This window comes from Cordyceps militaris, assembly GCF_000225605.1.
Source record: "Cordyceps militaris CM01 unplaced genomic scaffold CCM_S00001, whole genome shotgun sequence".
NCBI lineage: Eukaryota > Fungi > Ascomycota > Sordariomycetes > Hypocreales > Cordycipitaceae > Cordyceps > Cordyceps militaris.
Genome location: NW_006271969.1, coordinates 120,672 through 144,030, shown reverse-complemented (window position 1 = coordinate 144,030; position 23,359 = coordinate 120,672). Strand labels below are relative to the sequence as shown.

The 23,359-nt window shown below is 53.0% G+C and overlaps 7 protein-coding genes across 7 annotated transcripts; 4 read left to right on the top strand and 3 right to left on the bottom strand.

Moving 5' to 3' along the window:
- Positions 1 to 866: 866 nt before the first annotated feature.
- Positions 867 to 3,158, top strand: CCM_00044 (ankyrin repeat and SAM domain containing protein 6; the record flags this gene model as incomplete). The annotated part of the gene is made up of 3 exons (XM_006665204.1): positions 867 to 1,171; positions 1,234 to 2,716; positions 2,976 to 3,158. The coding sequence occupies 3 exons, from the start codon at positions 867 to 869 to the stop codon at positions 3,156 to 3,158; spliced, it is 1,971 nt and encodes a 656-aa protein (XP_006665267.1).
- Positions 3,159 to 3,597: 439 nt separating this feature from the next.
- CCM_00043 (Major facilitator superfamily transporter) lies at positions 3,598 to 5,280 on the bottom strand (the record flags this gene model as incomplete). The annotated part of the gene is made up of 1 exon (XM_006665203.1): positions 3,598 to 5,280. The coding sequence occupies one exon, from the start codon at positions 5,278 to 5,280 to the stop codon at positions 3,598 to 3,600; it is 1,683 nt and encodes a 560-aa protein (XP_006665266.1).
- Positions 5,281 to 6,515: 1,235 nt separating this feature from the next.
- Positions 6,516 to 7,824, top strand: CCM_00042 (PI31 proteasome regulator; the record flags this gene model as incomplete). Its single annotated transcript, XM_006665202.1, has 2 exons — positions 6,516 to 6,696; positions 6,761 to 7,824. The coding sequence occupies 2 exons, from the start codon at positions 6,516 to 6,518 to the stop codon at positions 7,822 to 7,824; spliced, it is 1,245 nt and encodes a 414-aa protein (XP_006665265.1).
- Positions 7,825 to 8,314: 490 nt separating this feature from the next.
- On the bottom strand, positions 8,315 to 11,574 carry CCM_00041 (importin beta-5 subunit, putative; the record flags this gene model as incomplete). Its single annotated transcript, XM_006665201.1, has 4 exons — positions 8,315 to 8,703; positions 8,755 to 8,876; positions 8,929 to 11,160; positions 11,240 to 11,574. 4 exons carry the CDS (start codon positions 11,572 to 11,574, stop codon positions 8,315 to 8,317), a joined length of 3,078 nt encoding a protein of 1,025 aa, XP_006665264.1.
- Positions 11,575 to 13,961: 2,387 nt separating this feature from the next.
- CCM_00040 (uracil permease) lies at positions 13,962 to 15,756 on the top strand (the record flags this gene model as incomplete). The annotated part of the gene is made up of 3 exons (XM_006665200.1): positions 13,962 to 14,045; positions 14,128 to 14,437; positions 14,492 to 15,756. 3 exons carry the CDS (start codon positions 13,962 to 13,964, stop codon positions 15,754 to 15,756), a joined length of 1,659 nt encoding a protein of 552 aa, XP_006665263.1.
- Positions 15,757 to 17,453: 1,697 nt separating this feature from the next.
- On the bottom strand, positions 17,454 to 18,401 carry CCM_00039 (Protein kinase-like domain; the record flags this gene model as incomplete). The annotated part of the gene is made up of 1 exon (XM_006665199.1): positions 17,454 to 18,401. The coding sequence occupies one exon, from the start codon at positions 18,399 to 18,401 to the stop codon at positions 17,454 to 17,456; it is 948 nt and encodes a 315-aa protein (XP_006665262.1).
- A 2,017-nt stretch (positions 18,402 to 20,418) lies between these two features.
- CCM_00038 (acriflavine sensitivity control protein) lies at positions 20,419 to 22,173 on the top strand (the record flags this gene model as incomplete). Its single annotated transcript, XM_006665198.1, has 3 exons — positions 20,419 to 20,854; positions 20,916 to 21,420; positions 21,474 to 22,173. 3 exons carry the CDS (start codon positions 20,419 to 20,421, stop codon positions 22,171 to 22,173), a joined length of 1,641 nt encoding a protein of 546 aa, XP_006665261.1.
- Between the last annotated feature and the right edge of the window lie 1,186 nt (positions 22,174 to 23,359).

The following is a 23,359-nucleotide window of genomic DNA, read 5'->3' as shown; positions in this document are numbered from 1 at the left end:
GAGAAAATAAGATGACGACTTTCAGACGGGATATTCAGTTAAAATGGAGTGTTGGGTGCTGACTGTTCGCACTGGGTACGTGCTCTTTGTTAGGGCCATGGTGTACGTGCACAGCAGTGCTCAACCTCAGAAATCCTCGAGTCGCATCACCTTGTATGACGGTTCTTCGTACGGGTGTGCCCTGCAACAAGGATGAATTTGATTCTCCTTTCCAACAGCTTGGAGATGTACTCACTCCTTCAGCGCCGCCACCGCCCGCCGAGCGACATCCTCGCCGACGCAAATGGTCTCGACCCGGACCTCTTCCACAAACTCCAGAGCACCAACAGACCCAATGGCAGGATTCGCGGCGTCGCCCGGTCGAAACTGTCCGTTGCCCTTGACGGACCAGCAGCACTCTGTGTAGCCGCCGGGGCCCGGGAAGCGGCCCGCGCCGGCCTTGAAGACGGCGGCCTTGCAGGCGTCGACGGCGGCGGCGGGTGCGTGGAAAATGAAGCTGAAGCGAGGCACCACCGCAGATGTCATTGCGCCCTGGTCGTCTTTGCTGGAGTTCGCGTCAGAATCCAAGTATGAAAAGGTGTGCGATTAGTAAATACGATGGCGCAATGTGAGAGGTGAAGATGGATGTTGCAGGTGCAAGTGGGCAATGAGGGGAAGTGGCACTCCTTCGGACCCGTAACGACAAGGTGAGCCAGCATCACTTCAAACAACGCCACTATGCATATGCCCTTGTAGCCTTGTCTGATGCATGTGATGATTGGTAGGTAAGAATCATAGCGAAATTATTCCGCCCGAACCAACGCTTAAAGAGTGCGAGTGCGGGGGGTGAACATTTTCCAAGTCGCGGATACCCCGCAACTGACAACATGGAGGCGCAACGAGAAGTTCCTGTGCTATACGAATACTCGAGCCTGCAACATGCTACATCATTTCGTGTTGCGACGCTATTGCCGGGTCGTGGGGATGAGCCGATTCGATGCACTCTTGAAGAAGTGCAGTGGTCCGACGAGCGCCAGTACGAGGCCATATCCTACGCTTGGGGAGATCCGAGCATGAAGGTGCCAATTCTCGTGCACAATGGAACACTCAAAGTGACGAGAAACCTCCAGACCGCACTGTTTCACTTGAGGCACCAGGAAACGCCCCGAGTGCTCTGGGTCGACGCCATATGGTAAGCAGTCTTCCTTCTCTCGGTAACCCTGGTGATCTTGCCCAACTTACCGACCTGCAAAGCACAAACCAGTCTGATATTCCCGAACGCGGCGCGCAGGTCCGCCAGATGCGTCGCATCTTCGAAACCGCCACCTCTGTCGTCATCTGGCTGGGGCCTGACAACGAAGGCCGGCAGGCCGCCGACGCCGTCCGAGGCGTCCAGCGCATCGCCGAGCACGCCTGCCAGCAGCTAGGCATCACCCTCGACAGTCTCGCGTCCGTGGAGCAAGTCTATCACAGCGTGCTCTTTCAGCACCGCGACCGCCTGGTCACCCTGCTGCCGGGCGACGACGACGACCTCGTCCCGTGGGCCGCGGTTCTCTGGTTCTACCAGCACGCCTACTTTACGCGCGTCTGGGTCATCCAGGAGATCAACGCCAACCGCCGTCGGATTGTGTTGTGCGGGCCGCATGCCGTCTCGTGGGACGCGGTCGAGCTCGTCGCTGGGTGCGTGGTGCTCGCGTCCACCTTTGCCGGCGCCGGCGGTGCGCCGGCAACGTGCGACTTTAGTGATGCGTTTTGCTGGTGGGCGTCGACGGCACCGTCGGAGCTGCGCCAAGCGGGCAACTGGCTGCATGTGTTGTACCTCGCCTCCAACTTTGCGGCCACCGATCCTCGGGATGTGGTGTACGGGCTGCGGGGAATGATGGACTGCGGCGACGGCGGCCGGCTGCTCGATCCAGACTACAGCAAGACGACACTGCAAGTGTATCGCGACGTGGTGGAGGCGTCGCTGGTCCACTACAAAACCACCAATGCGCTGCTGTACGTCGCGGCCGTCGAGGGCCGGCCGTCGTGGATCCCGTTTTGGAACGAGGCCATGCTGTTCCGGAACCCGTTTCGGTTCGGGAACCCCATGCCTTGGAGGCCGGCGGGGGGGTCGGAAGCGCGCTGGACCGTGGATCGGGACAACTATATCCTGTCGCTCGAGGGTTTTTACCTGGGCGCCGTGCAGGCCGCCGAACCGTACTACGAGACGGTGTTTCGGGGCGGCGGGCAATCGTCCCACGTGGCAGAGACGTGGCAAAGACTTCTCGATCTATTGGCCGCTACCGGGACCGGTGAGCTGCCCTTGTCCGAGGATACACTTGTCGCGTGCGCGACGTCCTTCTGCTACGGACAGGACGAGACGTGTCAGCCAGCCGAGGAAGCTACATTGGCAAGGAATTTTGTCGTTTATCTCAAGTCGGTTCTGCACCATGACGACTTTGCCAAGTACATCGGCTCGGCCTTTTCAGACCCCAAGGAAGAAGGCCATGACACTGTATTTGGTAAACCGGTCTGGGATTTTGAGTATCCAGAGTCGAGCTTCTTCATCCTGGACGACGAATCTAGGAGCCCTGGCTGCTGCATTGCCCCCGTCGCGCCACGCGACGTCGTGTTTGTCCCCCTTGGATGCACGTATCCGTTGGTGTTGCGAGCCAATGGTGACGGTCGCTTTCGCATTCGAGGCTACTGCTTTGTGCACGGCGCGATGCGTGGAGAGCGGCAGACCAGCGCGACGGTTATTGTCGACATATGCTAGCTAACTAGCTAGCTTTCCTTAGTTTTGACCAGAGAAACGTCGAGTTGGAGACTGTGATACGCAAGCACTCGCAGCCTTCCTCCCAAAATATCCGGCTCCCCAAAGCTCGTTCTTTTCAGGTCCCTCGGCAGCCCGCACAGCGCCTTTCTGTTTGCCTTTTACTGGCCATTCTGACGCTCTCCTTGATGTCTCCTTACTTGCTGCCTTCCAACTCTTTGCCTCTGTAATTCTCTAATAGAGTAGCATGTCCGAGGTGGGTGGTTTGGCTCGGCTGCCGTCGGCGAGGGAGCTCTTAAGCGTCCAGCAGTTTGCTGGTGGAGGTAAGCCGCCAGAGCGTGGCTTGTTGCACATCCGCCCTTCGCTGAAGGTTGACTTTCAGCGTAGCATGCAATCAGAACGGATGACCGGCCATGCATGGTAGGGTGTACTAAGAAATCCCATCTCACAGGACGCTGTCATGCTATATTGCAGAGAGGGTGATGATGATGTATTGTGGAGGTTATGTGGGCTCTAGAGAGCTACAATACCCCGGGGCTTACCGATCGATGTTATTCCCACGCAGCGCACTAATATTTGTCTAATGCCCTAAACATACGCTAGAGCAGCTGCGATTGGTTAAAGGACTCTATCTCATAGCATTATTTCGATTTGGTTTACCCTTTAATTAATTCTAATCAAGCATATGATATAAGCTGCGGCAAGCCGCTGTATCCTCAACATATCTTCCTAGTTTGCTAGGTCTACTTCCACAACATCAGAGATAACAAAAAGCCATACCTAGGCGGAACAGCAGAAAATTAATTAATCCTAGTACATCCACGCATCTACCACTCTCAAAGTCTATCGAGCCTAGCTCCAGATTAACCACCGACAGCAACCATGCCGCCGCCAAACAACTTCTCCCGCTTCATACATAGCGACGTAATCAGCATAATCGCACCAGCAGTAGGAACCAGAACAAAAGTCATCTGCATGGCCTGAGCGATAGCATCGACAGCCCTAAGCCGTAGCTCGGTCGGTAGCGTCTCGAATAGCTTGCTCTGTGTGCCAGCTACAAGGCCCGCGATATCGGCCTCCGAGTAGCTATGGCCAGCCAGCGTCGACTGAAGATTGGCCAAGGCGCGTGATCGGTAAATTTGTCCAGCGACGGCGAGAGCGATAACCTGCCCGCCGATTTGGGCCACGTTCTGCATTTTAAGTCCAGCACCGGTATCCTCCGGCTTAGTAGTGAGGGTTGACACCGTGTAGCCCGTCACCATAGACAAACCACTGCCGACGGCGACGAGGATTGACAGCCCGTAGATGGTGCCGGTGGTAGTGCTGGGCTTCAGGTAGGTAACAAGAGGACCGCCACCCGCCAGCAAGAACACGCTGGCGATGAAGAAGATGGCATTGTAGCGCTTGATCATATGTAGCAGTGATCCCGACGCCAGGTTGACAGCCACAGCGATAACCACAAAAGGCAGGAGGCGTACGGCGGCCATCAAGGGCCCGTCGTCGTTGACAAACTGGAAGTAAATCGGCAGGTAGTAAACGAGAACAAATAGCGTAGTGGTGCCGGCAGCTGTTACTACATAGAGCAGTACTTGGGTACGGTCTCGAAGCAGATGACCCGGGAACGCACGCTGACTGGGTGTAGTAAGGATGGCAAAGTACTGCTGTAGTACGTAGGCAATTAAAACTATGCCAAATACCACAAACGTGGCAATAGTGCGGCCGTCCTTCCACGGCCACTGGGCGCCGGCCATGGTGAAGACGAGCAGGAAGCTGACCCAGACGCCAGACCCGAGGATAAAGCCAAGAAAGTCTATGGAGGCGAGACGACGACGCAGACTGACGCCTTGCATCAGGCAGATGGACGGTAGATAGAGCAAGAAGGCCGGGGCGGAGACGGCGCCGATGACGAGGTTGATGTAAAAGGCCCAGCGCCATGTTGCCGCCGATGTAGCAAAGGCACCTCCGATCAGCGGGCCGAGCACACAGCCAACGCCCCAAAAGACGGCAATGAGCGACATGTAGAGCCCGCGCTCCTTGTCCTCGGTGACGACGGCAAAGTACTGCAGGGACCCCAGGTAGATGCCGCTACCGCCCGCCCCGGCAATGACCCTGCCGACGATGAGGGCATTCATGTCCGGGGCCGCGCCGCAGAGCGCCGAGCCGACTTCGAAGAGCAGCACCGCGGCGACGTAGACCCATTTCATGTCGAACGTGTTGTAGAGCGTGCCAAGAAGCAGGATGACGCACACGGAGCCGAGCGGGAAGCCGGCGCCGATCCACGAGAACTGGTCGACATGGCCAAAGGCGGCGATGATGGGGCCCTGGACGTCGGCCGCGATGGTGGTGTCGAGGCCGTAGAGGAAGCAGGTGATGTAGATGGAGGCGCAGATGACGAGCCAGCGCAGGCCGCGAATCTCACGGCCTTTGGCCGTGTTGGGAGCGCTCGCGGTCTCCTTCTCGGGCGGCGGTGCTTCTTGCGGCGGCACCAGTTCCTCGTCCGGCCGTTCGCGCGACAGCTCTTCTCTGGCGCCGGTGGTTTGGGACATTTTTTTTCCCGAGCAGCAGTTGATGCGGAAAACGGTCGTGAGAAGGGAAAAAGAAGAAAGAAAGAAAATGAATTATGTTGAAAAGGGCCAGATTCCCACAGAGTCGGGCTGTGACCGTACTATATCCGTCTAAGTCGGGTCTCGGCTTGTTGTGATCGGCGATAGAACTCTCCAAAGGCGCATTTGTAATCAAGTCACATTATTAATGCTATTCTCTTTGTTGATGAGAGCACCAGGGCGAGAGATCCACAAAGTGTCATGTATGTAAAGTATTGTTTGCTTGTTTAATTTGTACACCCTTGCCAGAGACAAGGCAAGGCTGCATATGGGCTCACGGCCAGGATATTCTGCGCCGCCTCCCTGCTCGAGATTTCTGCCTGCGAAACCCGTGCGCTGCGCTGGATCGTCGACGCCCGTGGCCGCCGGATGCTGTCCTGGCTCGTAGCCTGTCCGGGATCGCCTCGACATTCGACCACGTCCCTCAGCAGCTCGACAAGGCAGGCGGGCGGGGTGTGCACGTAAACGACGATGGAGGGGTGCGGTGCCACAACCAAAAATGGCAGTCGCCCCACCAGTTTCCCCCACCAAAGACGGCAACGTTTACCACCGGATTCAGTAGGAGATATACTCTTTATACTAATATATATTTCATAATTAAAAGATATATTATATAGAGTACTACCTGAATAAGGAGACTTTTCTTATATATTAATAATGTATAAATAAGTAGATAATTTAAGTTATTTATAATTCTAAATAATATAGTCTTTAAGCTAGGAAATAGGATATATATAGTTACTAGTTTTCCCTTATAGCTTTATCTAATATAAGGCTAATTTCTCTTTTATTTTTGCTTTCTCTTATCCCTTTATAAGCTGTGTTAGCTGCGCTACGGTCTTATGTAACCATACAGACGCTCTACAGATTACGATCCACATATAGGGCTGAAGCTGCAAGGCAGCACAAGGCATGACGAAATCCCCGGACCTTCATCTGCCACACTTTTCTTCCCTCCTTCATCTATAAATCCAACAGCTCGACCCACCTCCTTCGCCATCGACTTGCCATCAAAATCAACCGCCACGTCCTTTTTCATAACAGCCTCCCCATTGCAGAAACGCCTTCATTCACTGATACCCCTTTGCGCGCTCAGCGGCCGCCCCATCCATCCAGACTTACCCCTCACTCTGCCCGTCACAACCCCGCCACAACCACCAATCGACAGCACCTCCAATATGTCGGCCATCAGCACAACATCGGTCCTCGAGGGCATGGCCAGGGCCCTGCCTACACATACACAGGGTGACGACTCGTCCGACCTGGCCAGCTCCTATGAGGCCATCGGCCTGCTCCTGCACTCCTACCTCTCAGAGCTGGGCTTTAAGCTCATCGGCTTCCACGAGGATAGGCCACTAGGTACGTCGGCTCCGAAAATGATTCCCCCAGCTTCCAAACGCACGTTGGCTAACTCCTCCTCCAGCCGAGTGCCAGTCTCTCGCTCCCCGCCTCCCCGCCTCCTGGAACGCAGGGTACGGCTCCCTCGGCTTCGTCTACACCCACGAGCAGCAGCCGTCCGACAAGACCAACTACGTCTTCCGCGTCGATAAGATGGGTGCCAGAGTCGAGATTCGCGGAACAGCCTCCTCCTCCTCCTCCTCCTCCTCCTCTTCCGAGAGCAATACCATCCACCGCTTCGACCTTGCCGTCCGCGACGTCGTCCAGTCCAGCGGCCTGCCCGTGCGCATCACCCTCGACGGTGAAGGCAGGGACAATGGCAACCGCCAGGACCTCGTCGAGACGCTGCGTCGCGTCTTTGTCTCCGATGCCGCAATCACCAGCCTTATCCAGGATGTTAGCGCCAAGATTGTACAAAACCTGCTCGGCACAACTGCCACCGCCGCCACAGCCGCCGCCGCCGCCGTCGAGGCGCGTGCGGATGACGCTGCTGACGAGCGCAGGCTGCGCGAGGAACGTTTCCAGCAAGAGCGCCAAGACCTAAACAGACTTTTTCCGGGCCACGCACAGCCCTCGGCGGCCGACATTCCCGCCCCGCGAGCTGGCCCGCTGCCCGAGGCGGCACGGCCCCGCCCCAGCGTGCCCACCGGGGAGTTTCTGCCGCCCGGCTTCGACGACGAATACGACATCAACCGCCCTCCTGGCGGCATGACGGGCGGGCTTGCCATGCCTCCCCTCAATATAGGTCACGATGACCTGCACCCGCCGGGGCTCGGGCCCCACGACCCCCTTCGCGGATCTGGGCTGCCCGCCGGCCTGGGCGGCGGTGGCTTCGGCGGCATGCACCCGTCCTTTGACGATCCGCTCTTTACGGGTCAAGGAGGTCGCGCCGGTTCGGGCGGCGGTGGTGGCATCGACTTCGACCCTCAGGTGCCGCCCGGAGCCCGATATGACCCTCCCGGCCCTGGCGGCGACCCCGTCGGCCCTGATGGCGGACCCCGCCGCCAGCAGCGTTACTATGGACCCCAAGGTGGCAATCCGTTTGGCGGCAGTGGCCATCCATTCGGCGGCGGTGGTGGAATCATTTAACCAGCATGAGACGCAGAAAATTGGTATAGTCTCCAGAACCAGAACCACTAGGGGGGACTTTTATTTTTATGACGATACGACAGACGAGATACAATGTGAATTTTATGGGACGAGTATTGATAGTCAATACGGTCGGCAATAACACACAGGTATTCGGATTTGATGCTATGCACCGGCCCATCGCAACTCATAGTAATATAATCAATCGTTCATTAAGCTTGGGCAGTCTGCTATAGACTCTATTCTCCCCTATCTGCCGTGATTCAGATGCTTGCTTATGCCAAACTGGCACGGTTCATGACGCACAGAAGAACATGTTGCTTTCATGTGGGGTTTTTTTTTCTTCGCTTCGTAGGTATACTGGTGACTCCGGTTCTCTGGTAAGGCTTCAACAAATTTATATCGCAGCGCTTGAGGCGGGTAAAATTGGAGCATAGTGCGTGGACGCTGCGTTGAAGGGCCTTGCAGACTCGTTCCACGGACACCCGTTCTACTGTGCCGAAGTGGCTAGCTCATTCAGCTTCTGTCGCTCCTCCTCCTCGAGTTTGGGATACCACTGATTGAACCCGCCAATGTTCTCTCGAGAAGCGCGGATAAAGAAGTCTGTGAGGTAAGCCTGGGTCTCGTCATCAGTTAGACGCTGACCACCATTTTCCATAAAGGACATCAGGTCACCCTTCACGGAGTTCAAAGTCAAGTCCAGAGTCTCATCGTCCTCCCAGTCGTCTTCACCACCGTCTTCATCAAACTGGGCAGCGTTGGCTACAGCTGCTGAAGCGATGTTGGCAGCAGAACGGACTCCCGAGGCAGACAAGAGTTCTTCGATTAGAACCTTGATGATCTTTAGTTGAGCGGGAATAATCGAGAATTTGTCAGGATCTGGTCACAATTGTTAATGCCTGCTCAAATCGGTGATCCACATCAACATACTTTGCTTCGCGCGCGAGCGTGTCTTGATCATCCCGTCATCATTTACAATCAAGTCACCCTTGACAGGGATCTCCGCCAGACGAACATCATTGAGTGCAAAAAGTTTAGAGAGGGCGATGACGCTATAATTCGTTGTTAGCAAGTGCAAAAATATGCATGCCAGGCAGGACTCACTTTTGCCGGATTTCGTCATAGCCAGCAAAGCTGACAGAGTTTTCCAGCCACTTCGACATGACAACTTGTAAACCGTTTTGTTCGGCGTTAATCTGAATCTCGCTTAGGAATTGAACGACATCTTGAGCACCAGTCAGAGACAAGCGTGCAAAGACGAGGATCAGGGACTGGATCATAGAAGCAGACTGAGCAACGGCCAAACGGTTGGCGACAGCTAGCAGTAACTGTGAAAGGAAAGGACCCAAGCGCTCTTGGCCGGCCTTTTCCACAAGCTCGGCGGCGAGACCGCCGACTTCAGAAGCAGAGTTGTCTTCTATGGTGGGACCGAGTAACCGGTCGACAATGTGAAGGCAGACCTCTAGACCGGATCGACCGTTAGCATCTTGCCAGCTAAGGACTTGCTGATGGTCGTGCACAAGCATAAACTTGACGGTGCGAGATCCACATCGAAGAATGTCGCCTTCTGTGGACTGCATCAACAGGGCGCTGAGCTTGGGCAGGGTTGCAGCAATAAAGCCTTCGGGGAGCGGGCTTGGGGCATTTTCAGCCATAACAGCAAGCAATTCGACAGCGATGGATATAAGGGGGCTATCGGCAGTAACGTTGCCAACATCGAATGCTGCAGTAAGAGTTGGGATAACAAGCGCACAAAGACGTGAGTAGGAATCGTGGTCAGACAAGGTAATGAGCAATTCCTCGAAAGCCTCAGTCACAAGAATGGAGACTTGAAAGTTACTTGATCCGAGTTTCGCGAGAAGAAATAAAAGATCGACCGCCCGAACCTCTTCAGACAGCGCAATCTGGTGGTTAAGGCTAATGGCAGCACGAACAGCGCCGGTCAGTGTGACAAGCAACTCATCAGCCTCTTCAATCTCTTCGGGGTCCTTGCTGTTCATGTACGTCTGAACAGCATTGAGGATGGAGAGCTGGCGGACGCTGGGAACCTTTCGCGCGTCAATGAGGTCGTTGATTGCCTTGACGCAAGCAACCTTTACAACTTCCGACTCTTCGGTATTGATGGAGTTGATGATCTGGTCGAGAAGAATAGCCGGAGGGTTGTATGACGGACCCAAAATTCCGGCCACGAGGTAGCCACGAGCGCGGAGAAGCGGCTCCCCGGCCCGATTGATGGCATAGTCGACGAGCTCAAGATACGCATGAGCAACGACTTCGGGAATGTCCTTGTCGGTATCTTGAAAATCCCCAGCGAGCATGACAAACAGGTAAAGAGCAGCTTCCTGGTTTCTCCACCCGCCACTGGGAAACAGAGACTTTGTGAAGCCGAACAGTCCGTCAATGGTCTTGTCCTTAAACCATTCTCCCATTTTTATCAGGAGATCTCCGGCCGCAGTTCGCGCAGTGTAGTTGGCAGTGACCGACGTTTCTTCTGCCAGGTAGAGAGAGCAGTCAATATCCCAGAGGTCTTCTTCCTCCCGGACGACACGTGAGTAGCCTACGAGGAGCTTCATGATGTCAACCATCCAAGGAACTTGGTGAGCATTCGGGTAGGCTTTGAGTTGTCCGTCGAGTTCTGCTTGAACTGGAGGGGCACGGAAGCACTGGTTCAAGAAGTCGAGCTCCTCGAGGACCAAAAAGTCCAGAGTGTATGGAATGTTATCAACATCCTCGAGACGGCCCTGAGCATCGTTGACGATATAGAGCTGTTCATAGCTTGGCAGCAGGCTCATGAGCTCTTCCCAAACAGCAGTAAAGAGAGTAGCGCTCTGGGGAAGCAAGAGGTTTGGGAAGACACGGCGGATGCGAAGCAAAGTCTTGACGACCTGGAGCTTGAGGGAGATGATGCTGTTCCATTCGGTCGGTTGGGCGGCAGCGCTAGTATCGGCGTCGGGAAGGCGGCTCTTGAGAACAGCGAGAAAGAATGGGTTCCAGTCCTTGAGAAGTTCTTCGGCAAATGCAGTGACTTCAGCGGCGTGGTCTTCCTTGACCATGTTCATCAGGTCGAAGCATCCACGGAAGACGGAAATGGCAAGAGATCGGATCAGAGGTTTTCGGTTTTCGTTGATGGCAATCTGAGTCAGTGTGCTAGCGATGTCTCTTGCCATTGTGAAGAACTGGTCTTCACTCAAGCTCTCTTCAACAAGATCGCCGAGGACTCGAAGCGCGCCGTGTAACTGAGAGTCGTTGCCGTTGGGGATGGCAGCCAGGACGGTGGGTAGGAGCAAAGGCCATTGGTCGGGGAAGTCGTGGATCGCAATTTTTCCGACAGCGTAACTTGAGAGTCGTGTCAGTATCGATGGAAGAGAAAACGAAGGCTACATGGCTATAAAGACTGGTTGACGTCGCGGCATACCTAGCAGCAATCTTGACTTTGCGATCATCTTCGCCGCTGAGGGCCAGGTCCAGAAGAGCTTGTCGAACCAGCTGCCTAGTATCTTCTGAAATGGAAATCGGGGGCTCGACATTAGAATAGTCATTGGGCCAGTTGCTTTCGATGAAGAGACGCAGGGTGCTGAGAGCGAGCTGGCGAGTGGCAATGTCGACAGAAGTGTGAGAAGCAATTCTGGCGAGGGACAATGAGTATGATGGGTTCGTCTGGGCTCTCTTGAGCTCCATCTCGGCATTAATGCGCAGAGTTTGGTCCGACAGCGAGGTAGCCGCGAGCAGCTGCACAAGTTGATCCTCCATGGTGAATGGGTGGCGGGGTGTCGAGGCGGGGAGAGATGCGGTTTGCATGCGAAACAAGATATGGTGCGAGACTGGGGGAAGGCAAGTCGTCGCAGGCAAAATGCCAAAGATGAAATAAATGAAAAAGCACAAGGAGCCGCGTTGTCGGATGCAAAGGAGCTGGCGAATACCTTGGCTATCAACACACAGAGGTTGAGTTGGGAAAGAAGAAAAAAAAGCGGCAACTTTATGAGACGCGTGAATGGGGCGGTGATGGGGGAAGGAGGCGCAGAATTGCAGGGCAACAGCAATTGGACGGCGGGGCAATACAATAGGTACCTAGGTTAGTAGGTACAGGTGTACTACAGGTACAGGGTAGGTACTACAGGTACAGTACCGTACTACAGGTACAGTACCTAGAGCTTGAGTGGCGGCGTTGGCGGGGTCACAGTTGCCAATTGCCATATCTCATCCATCTCATCCACAACCAAGTAGTTCCCGCGTTACAAAGATCGATTCCATCATCTGAGCACAACACTGCTGAGCATCCGGCAAGATGAGGCTGACCAGGCCCTCCTGAACGTTTGGTACCCGCCTGACAACGTCATCGCAGACCTGGACGAATACCTCGGCCCCTATGGTTATACTATAAATAGACGACCAGATAGCCACCCATCGGCTCGCGGTGCCTAGAAATACATGACCAACTTTTATTAGCTTCGTCCTATGCATAGAGCAAGACCGACGGCCGAAAGCTAACACCAGTCAAGACATGGAAGTTAACAGCCAGTTAATAGCTACCCAGGAGACGGAGCCCAAGAGACGACGAGGAAGCCAATGAGACTTTCGACGAAAGTGACAATGAATGGTATCTCTATACGTGGTATATACTCACCCACGTCACTCAGAGGGATGGCCTTGTCCACCCACCTACTTCAGGGTTGCAAGCCAGTCTATCATTATTGGTATTGAACGTCATAACCTAAGTGCAGCGGCATTCTAACAGCGCCCAAACACCAGTTCTCTCCAAGCTGTGCGTGAACACATTCACCGGCCCGTCCCTGTTACCTTTATCACTAGGTAGTTACAGTCCGGCCAACTCCGCAAAGCACGGCCACAAAAGTAAGCCCTTGCAGCAGCATTCACCTTTGTCCTCTTTCTGACCATTGCCCCTGCATGCCAAATTGGTACTCGAGTGCACCCCGCACTGTCGACGCCATCCATCTCCAAACAAAAAGCCACCCGCAACACCACCCCCCACGGCACGCTCATAGCGCGGGCGCCACCGCCCTAACAAGCGAAGTTGCTCAATTCTATCGAGTAATGGAAAATCGAGCCAAAAGCCCCAGCATGACAGCGCCCGCCCTCGGCGGATCTCACGGGCGTTGGTGTATGGCATCTAGTTCATGCATAACGTAAAGCGTCATTCACACTCACGGTCAAATGAAGCAAATCAGTAGTTATAGCCAGTCTGATTAGAAGCCGTTCCTAGCTAAATACCCGACGGCGGTGGCTGCTGCTTTCCATGCCTCAAATATCCCTATGAGTCCCAGTCCTCCGCGCTCACACTACTAATAAGTCAGTCACCAACCATAACTTATCTCGCTACTTACTTATCGCAGACCTGCCAAGGCGGCGGGTGCAGAAAATGCGGGGGAGATAAATCGAATCCTCCCATCACAGGCTCAGGTCTTGGCTTTCCGTATTCCGAGGTTGGCCCTTGCACACATTCAAGACCCAGAGCCCACTCACTTTGCAACCAGCCATCATTATGCTCATGCTCAATTAAGTTGCTTCTGTCTCCGTTTCTCACGCTTGCCTCTCTCTCTCCCAATCGCAGTTATCCACTCTTATCAACTTCCTTGGTCGTCAGCCCACTCATGTGCCGCACTCCGCCAACAGGGTCGTCTATAGTTATCTGCCTGCCACCACATCCCCTCTACAGTACATAGATCCTAGATCCCGAATCTTTCCCATCCAGCTACAGTTAGAGTTCCCCGAGCCACACTAGTTGATTCTAGCACGACGCCATGAAGCCAAGTGGCTGAAGAAAGCCCCTTCGGACCTGGCCGTGGCCAAGCCTCCCGACCGGCCTGTCGCATCACCTTCGAACAAGAGTGTCCGTTGCGCGTCTCCGTCCTGGACAATGTTGTAGATAAATAGACCAGGCTCGCCCCTCCTCGTTGATCCAATCTCGGCATATCGCCTCCCGTCCACCAAGACAGCCCTGCAGCTTCCTTCAACGCCAATGGAAGCTTTTCACTGCCTGGCTCCAGAATAAATCAGTCCAACTAGTCCTCTGATCATCTTCCGTGGCGGCCCCTACCCTTCGGCATTGACCAAACCACCGAGTTCTCCTTCTTCCAGAAATATCATCTCCTGTCTTTTCGTCTTCCAATCCCACAATCATGTCGCTTATGGGGCAAATCAAGTATTGGGCTGATAAGCTCGCCGTTGAGACCGAGCCCGGACTGACCTCGGCCCAGCTCATGGTGCGAACGCCCTTTTCGCGTCATCGGAGCATTCGATACGACGTATTCGCTAACACATGACGAATTTGCTTCTCCCCAACAGCTTTACAACCCTGATCTCAAGCCCGTCGAGAAACAACGTCGGATATGGGGCGCCTGGAACTATGTCGGTTTCTGGATCGCTGACAGTGTCAATATTGGCACCTGGATGATTTCTTCTTCCATGATTGCCGGTGGCCTCTCTTGGTGGCAGGCTTGGTTGTGTGTCTGGATAGGCTATTCAATCTCTGCCGTCTTTATTGTCATAAGTGGTCGCATCGGCGCCATCTACCATCTCAGCTTTCCTGCTCTCAGCCGCGCCTCATTTGGTGTTTGGGGTAGCTCATGGCCAATATTCAATCGTGCCGCCATGTGTAAGTTTCTTTTTCTTCTTCGACAGTCACTTATGAACGCTAATCTTTCTACAGCCTGTGTTTGGTACGGCGTCGTCGCGTATATCGGTGGTCAGTGTGTCTACGTCATGATTCGCTCCATATGGACCTCGTGGGATGCCGCCAAGATGCCTGGTTCTTTCGGCACATCGGCTACAAATATCCCCGAATACGTCTCCTTCATCATATTTTGGCTGGTTTCACTTCCAGCGCTCTGGTTTCCTGTGCATAAGCTTCGACACTTGTTCACGGCAAAAGCGTTGATTGCCCCAGTTGGTGCCACTGCCTTCCTTATTTGGACACTTGTTCGGGCCAAGGGAGCTGGTCCTATTATCAAACAGCCCAGCAGTCTTCATGGCACCGACTTGGCTTGGGAAATAGTCAAGGGTGTCATGTCCTCGATCGGCAATTTTGCCACGCTCATTGCGAATGCCAGCGATTTCACCCGCTTTGCTCGCAAGCCAGCCCACGCCGCTTGGCCACAACTAGTTATTATTCCAACCTCGTTCGCCATCACGTCTCTTTACGGCATTCTGGTTTCGTCGTCATCCGCTGTCATTTACGGTGAATACGTCTGGAATCCTGTTCTTCTCCTCGGCAAGTTCATCGATGATGGCGGCTCCGCAGACCGCTTTGGCGTCTTCATGATTGCGTTCGCACTAGCATTTGCTCAACTTGGTACCAATATTTCTGCAAATTCCGTCTCCACGGGTACCAGCCTGGCTGCCCTTGTCCCCCGCTACATTGACATTCGACGTGGTAGCTACATCTGTGCCATCGTCGGTCTGGCCATGTGCCCATACAACTTCATTGGCTCCTCGAGCAAATTTACCACCTACCTTTCGGCATACAGCGTGTTCCTCAGCTCTATTACCGGTGTTATTGTGGCAGACTACTACTTTGTGCGTAAGGGCTTCCTTTGCGTCAACGACTTATACAACGCCCGAAAGACGGGTCCATACTACTACACGTATGGTGTCAACTGGCGTGCCTATACTGCCTACATCTGTGGTATCCTCATCAACGTCGTCGGCTTTGCGGGCGCCGTCGGTGCCATCGTTCCTCAGGGCGCAATGTACGTTTTCCAAGTCAATTTCTTCACTGGATTTGGTGTTTCAGTTGGCATCTACATTGCGCTTTGCAAGTTGTTTCCTGTTCCTGAGACAAGCAAGGTATGGATGGAAGTTGGCGTAGAGGACGAAGATTTCCGACCTCAATACCAGGATACCAAGGTTCCAGACGAGGAAATGGAAGTTGGGGTCGCGGAATTAGAGTCCAAAAAATCGAGAAAACCTGCGTAAACAGCCAGGTTGGCTACTATTTAGGGTCATTGGGTACCCGGGGTGGGGATACCATTTTACGAGCAATGATAAACATATATTATCATAAATATCCCAAAGGTTTCGAGGGCAATTATGATTCCAATGACTCGGAATAAGGCAAGTATACGACCCACTTTTCTGGAGCAATAATGAGGCAACTGCTGGAGCTTCAAACCTGCTTCGCTCCTCCATCCCTTGCCCGCCCATCTTCGAACCCTCATCCGAGTATCGTTCTTATCACAGCGCTGAACCATGACGACTATGCGGCGACTTTCATACAAATCCCCGCCATTATTATATAATCAATATAAGGTATTTACCCACGGTGGTAACTACTGGCAAGATTTATATCTTCTGGATTGCTGGGATCAACAACTGCAGCCCGTTGTATATCGGAACGACTTATATCATGGTTATACGCTTTTGCGGCGAGTAGGAAGCTGGTGCTGGTTAACCAGAGATCCCAGCACCGAGTATGTCCGCGACTACATTTTCGGCTACGCTCGGGGCTAGACGCTGATTGTGTCTTAGTCACTTCCTGACGATCAAATTCCTTTCCCGCGGTGACAGCAAAGAGTTGAGAATGATCAAGTATATTCAGCAACATTGCAAAAGCCCTTTCGTGTCCTCGCTACGACATCAATTCTCTATTCCTCATCACCTTAGCCAAAGTTCGCCGCGTAGGTTTGGAAATATAACTTTTCAGGCCATCGTATACCCGTTGATGGGGACCTGCATGGGACGCATACACGACGCGGGCGAATATCATGACGATAATCCAGATATTCCATTGACGTTGGACCGCCGACTAAGGTATATCAGCCAAATTATCAGGGGTGTGTCTGATCTGCACAGCATTGGTGTGGTGCATGCTGGTAGGTAGCGCAGTCTTAAGCCATTATCACTTGCTAACTTCCTTGAGATCTTCACCCTGGGAACATCACCCTTGAACCGCCAAACAAGCATCATATGGCGAGACTCCTTGCTAAACCGCCGCTGGAACATGACGTGCGTCTCAGCGACGGAAGCCTCCCACCTCCGTGGATGCCACAACGAGTCTCTGAACCGGAAGATACAGGTTTTAGCCCGAGTGGCATCAAGATAATCGACTTTGGTTATTCTTTTATACCTAGAAAAGGTGCTTGCTATACCTCATATCAGTTTCCAAAGGGGGGCCTGCCTCCACCTGAGCTTCTTTCTGGCAAGAAACAAACCACTCTGCCATTCAAGGCGGATAGCTGGTATCTCGGCCATTTGGTATGCTACCTGTAGACATTCAGCCACTTCATTTTCTCTTCAAGTCTAATATCTCTAGATCTACTTTATCTTGACCGGGTCGCTCCGCTTCCGACGCTCAATTGGATGTAATGACGAGGGGTTACTCAAAGAGTATAGTCTTGCCCTGGACGAGCTACGAGCGGGTCAGGACTGTTTGATCAACGACCTTCCAGAAGATGTGAAGAGCCGATACGTGCCTGTCATCCTCAGACTGCTCGAGATGGATCCCAACAAACGGCTTGCGGTTGAAGAGCTCAGCCAGGAGCCTTATTCGACATGAGGGTAAATCGCCAACGGTGAAGCCATGATGGCTCTCTCGTAATGAGCCCACGCGCCTTCCCCTGGCAATAATCGTCTTGCTATGCAATTGCACGAGTCGGTCCCGGCACCAAACAATCTCAACTATCAGCAGCTGCGCTTTCACCAGGCCGACCCTGCGTTTCCTGCGTGCGTGCAATGGATCTTTTAAATGCAGCCATGCTTTTAGGGTTACCATAGAAGCTATCATACCTCCAGGGACTGATACGCCGCCAGATATCCCGCTCAGCTTGAAGCTCCTCGGTATAATTTGTGATTCTTGGGCTCCCATCGACTGCATCGAGGAAATTTTGGTACACAGCGTGATCAGCGAACCAAATCTTTGTGTACTCCCAGTACTCAGGGTACCAGCCTGCACATTCCCAGTCGATAATGGCAGTAATGCGTCCGTTTCGGTACCGAATATTTTTAGGGTTCAGATCGGCATGGGTGAATTTAACCTGGTACTCGCTTGACTTTCCGTGAATCTTTTTGACCACTGGATCATATAGCCATTCCTCAAGAGCTCCGCCAAAGCGGAGGTAGGCATGAAAGTCGGCGACAGAGTGGAAGGGCCCGAAGCGGTAATGGCCAAGGCGATGGTCTAGCAATGACTCTTGAGTTGCCGATCCGATAAAGCCCGGCTCAGGTGGTTCGAGGCTTCGCAGTTGGTCCAGGTAGTTGGCAAGCTGCTCACCCAATTTCTGGATTTCCTCTGCGCTCATGGCAGTAAAGTCTGCTTTGTCGCCGGGAATATATTCCATGACAATATCAATATAAGAATCATTCCGCTCGAATACTTTGTAAATCTTTGGAACGGGTACTGAGGTATGTTTGCGAACATACTCCATAGCCTGAACCTCGTTCCAGGTAGTGCGAAATTTGACAATTTTGCCAAATGGAAGGCGTAGAACATTGTCCATTCCACATTCGTTTTTGCCAAAGTAGACGTATCGACCAGCCCACATACGTATTCGAAGCGACAGAGGTAGCTTTTTTGATTTCATCAGAATACATGGGGGGCTAGTAGACGATTTTGAAGATGGCATTTTCGTTTGAGAGTGATGGTGTAGTTTGACAAATTTGAGAGTGGTTGGTGGTTGTGCAGGGCACTATTATCGGTCGCGCCGCCGCTGCCACTGCCGCTGCCGCCGAGGTCTTAAAGCCTCTTAATAGTTACTAATTCGCTTAAAAAAACACCCTTTTGCAGCTATTAAGATATATATAATTGCGTTCTTATATAGCCATAACAGCCTTTAAAATACTAAATTTGCTAGTTCTTAGTAGGTACTGGGGTTATACTAATTAACTATAGTACCTTATAATTTCCTTATTACGCGAGGCCTATGCCCTTAGCAAAAAGCTCTCGTGCTAATAGCACTACTCTTAATAACAATTTAAAGCGCGAAGTGGCAAAAAGTTTGGGTGGCCGTAATGGCAAAAAACGAAGCCCAGTATGAGAATCGAACTCATGATCTTCTCATTTCACCGTATTAATACTAGTGAGACGCTATACCACTTAGCCAACCGGGCTTGTGCTATTGGATGGGATTCGACCGCGTTATTTGAGTTTATGTGGCCCTGAGGGTTTAGCCACAAGCAAGCGAGTGGACCAGGCAATCTCGCGGTGAACGGGAGAGACTAGTTATTGCTCCAAGACAATAACTAGATGGTACATGGCTTGCATACTGTATGGAGGCTGAATAGAGAGTGGAAGGGCAGGCAGGTGGCTATTGGTACGTATTGGTACGGCATATAGTATACAGTGCTGAGTACTGTATACGCAGGTCTTGCAGTCATTCAGGGTAGGACATGCACGTAGAAAGTGCGTTGACGGATATGCACGGCTCTGCAGGCGGTTTTTTTCGGAGAATTTTTATATTGCTGTGCGATCCCGAACTCGCTCACACGAGCAAGTTACCTTGTACACTGTCCGTTGCTTCTAGGTCGTGGAGATCTCGAGCCGTCGCCGTCAGTCGCGGGCAGTCAAAGTCGCGAGGAACCGACCTATAATTGTATAAATGGGACACAGGCATCAGCACAGTTGATTTCCTTTTTCGGAGACAGTGTGGTCTCTGGATGGACAACCCACTCCAAGCCAGGACAAGCATTCTTGGCCAGTTCGGGCTCCGATGAGGGCGCAGGTTCCACTGCCGTTGGTACACCCTCCGAAAATACCGACGAGCTGAAGAGATTGATCGGGCCCGTAAAGACAGTATTCAGATGGAAGTGTCAGCAGATGCCAAGTGTGGGTAGGACCTAGAACCTAGAAAACATGTAGTTGGCGCCCGGCCGACGCGACATGTCAGGGCTGACGGACTGGTGTATTGTAGAGAAACCGAATTCTGAATAGGGACGCTGTAATAGTGTGCGAAGGCGTTAATATGGATGAGAGACAGCAAATATGAGGGGAGAGAGGATGGAAAAGTGTTGTGTGAGTTCACAAAGAGCACCGTTTTGATCTCTGTTTGACACATCATCGGCTCTCACCAGGCGCAACCACACAACTTGCCACCCGCCAGCCGCACGCCACCTGGTGCGTGTTTGATTTGTCGACAGTAGCCCAGCGCAAGCTACCGAATTTTAGATTCATCACCTGAACATTTTACTGCCGCTTCTGCTAGTCAAAAGTCTCACCTTCTTTCCGCAAACCGTTGGACGCTCGCGGCTCCATTTCGAGCTACTAGGCGGCACCGGCCCTTTTTCCTCTTCACCACCAGGGTTCCTGGTTCAGCACAAATCTTTGCTCCTTTCATCGACGGAACCCTGACGCAAGCAAAGTGCCGTCCTGCTGCGTCGCGGGCCATCAAAAACAAAGACATAAATACCTCGATCCTGTGGAAGCCGCCAGCCATGCTGTTGATGCACTCTTGAGCGCGTCCCAACACAGCAATCGCCGTTGCCCTTCTCGCCAACGTGCTTGTGTCCTCTCTCCTTCCTCCGGACCGGCAAGACCAGCCTCATCCCCCCTCCCACGCCCGACCAAAACTCACCCGGGCTTCGCTGCTGCTATTGCTGCTTTTCCGACACTCGGTCGTCGCTGCGAGGCGGTGAAACCCCTGGTCTATGCCGCAAAACAACAAGCCCTGCCACAACTGTCGTCGCCGGCGTCTACGCTGTGACCGTTCGTGGCCAACATGCAACAAGTGCACCATTACTGGGCAGGAATGCCTGGGCTACGGGAAAGTATATGTGTGGACAGAAGGCATCGATGCGCAGGGCAAGGTGAAGCCATCGCCAGGCGTGCGGCGGGCAGCCCAGGGCGAAACCCATGGTGTTGCGGGGCACCCCAGCCTTGTCCTCCGCAGCGGTCCACCACCGTTGGCGCAAGCTGATCGCCCGCCCGCTATAAGAACGTCCAAAAGTGCCCGTGTTGCTGCCCACGCTGCCATGCCGGCTCTTCCGCCGGCAAGGAGCCAAGGCGTGTACCTTGCGCCGAGTCAGTTGACTGATCCCATTTTCCAAGATATGGATCGAAACTCGAGGAGCTACCTTGCCCACTGTAAGTCAAGCTGTCCTGCTCCGACGATTGCAACAAGACTAACAGTGGCGGTCATCATTAGTCGCCAACAGAGTGTGCCAGGACCTAGTTGCCCGCGATGGACCTGGAACCAACCCGTTCCGGGAGCTCATCCCGCTCACTCGAAAACACCCTCTGCTGCTCAACATCATTGTTGCCACGTCGGCTCTGCACTGGGCCAACAGCTTCAGTCCCAACACGCCGCTCTCGGCTGGGATTTCTGACCCCGGCTACCACCTGGCCCAGCTCCGCTCCAAGGATCTAGTATCTCGCCAAGCAGTGATAGATGCTCTGACGGCCAAGCAAAAGGCCATGGGTCACCTTCGTGGTGTCCTAGATACGCTGGACCCCGCTGGGAGCGAAGTGACTCTGGCAGCGATGCACTTTTTTGTCAAATTTGATCTGATTGACCTTGAGAGAGGAAACGCCAAAAGCTGGCAGGCTCATTTGACTGGTGCCAGCAATGTCCTAGCTCTCTTGACAACGACAAGGCCGCAGGAAGCAACCAGTCGTAAGCTGCGAGACTGTGTTGTAGCAGACTGCTTCATGTAAGTTGTCATGCCGTAGCTGCTTGGTACACGTGTAATCTAACTCACAATAGATACCATATTTTGGGCTTGACGTTGGCCCCTGGGCCCTGGGCGGCACAAATTACCCACTATGCCTATGAGCTTCTGCCAGTCTTGAAGCGGACCGAAGTCAACAGCTACTTGTCGTGCCCCTCGGAGATTCTGGGGATTATTTTAGCCGCTTCGCAGCTTTCCACCGACAGGGACAGGCCATCGATGGACTCGGAAGTGGCCGTCGCTGGCAAGGCGCTGATGCTCATTGACGAAACACTCGAGTTTGACATTTCGGCTTGGGCCACACAGCTTCAGCAAGTGTCCAACGTGACGGACGTCGAAAGCCGGATCCACGTGGCATCGGCGCATCGCTCTGCTGTCTGCCTGTACATCTTGCGAGCACTGCCGCTGGCGGGGGCTGTGCGACCGGTGAACACGCAGTATTTGGTCGATGACATTTTGAACCACTTGTCGCAGATTGGTGAGGATGACCCATACTTTAAAGCATCGTCTTGGCCGACGTTGATCGCGGGCGCCGAGACGCGCGACACGGAGAAACGAATGTGGACGCTGACGCGACTGATGGCGATTTGGAAAGTATGTCCTTGGGGCTATGTCTTTACTGCGATTGAGATGCTGAAGGAGACTTGGAAGATGCAGGATGCGCGGCCCGAGGAGGAAGATGTCAATTGGCTGCAAGGGTTGAAAGAAAAGGAACTCGGGAATCTGATTGTATAATCGGGAAAAGTATGAACGGAACCGGCTTCTTTTTCTGTTGTTCTTGTTCTTTCATATCGAAGAGAAGATGGAGTTTGGCTAGTTTTAAATTCATGATAGAAGGACAGAGAGGATCTACTGGGACAAGATTGGGTAGGCGGACAGAGCTGAAAGTCGTTGATTGTACTATAATTACCTGGGAACCTCTAAGAATGTAATATTAGCGTCTTGTCAATTAATGTCAATTAATGTCAGTCATTTATTTTATTACTGTGTTGTGTGTGGTGTCGAGGCATATGTCAAAGTTGTCGTATCGCGGGACGTCGCCGGATGGGAAAAAGTAAAAATGAAAGCTGTGAGACGTGTTTCACGCTCACTACGGGTACGATGTCGGAAGGAACAGAAACTCTCCAGCGTCAGCCCTGGACAGAGTCATGCGCCCAGTATTATAGTATTATAGTCATGGTTGGCGAGGGCGGGTGATGCGAATCATGTTCGAAACACCGACTTGCATACAAAGGGGGCAGGGGGGTCTCTGGCAACCTAAAAATAAGTTCACCGAACTAGGTGACTCTTTTCGGGCCCCAACCGACGACGAAGCCTCACCGGACGACTCCTTACGTGTACCAGTCTTATAGACGGGCAGCAGCTCCGAAGCCTTAACAACCCGAGACTTTGTAAAGTAGAAAGACGACCCAGTGGCCTCATACAAAAGGTATTCCACATAATCAAAAGAGCCACAACTCCAAGATCCCCCCAAAAATAGGATGATGATGGATAAGTTTGGGAGACGACAAATAACTAGTATTTCTGTTACGTGTGGTGTATAATAAAAAACCCTAAATTGACGAGACTGAACTCTGTAGAATTACATCTATGGTACAATCAGATGGGAATTGACAGCTGTCAAACCGATCGCCCGAAAAAACGCGCAGAAGCCTGTGAAATATGCCCGGACTTGATACGCCTGCCTTGCCCAGCGATCGGCGCGGGGCGTCAAGATGGAAAGCAGAAACAGCGACGCGACAGGTTGGCGTTTCACACGAGGGAAAGAAAGGGAAAGGGGACCCCCCCTCGCATAGGCTTTCCCCGGTCTGGATGCGAAAAAGGAACTCGGAGACGTGCTTTTCTTGCAAGAGCCTTGATGGCTAACCCAAAGTACCTAGTTATATAGAGACTCGCGGTAATGAACAAGCACAACCTACAG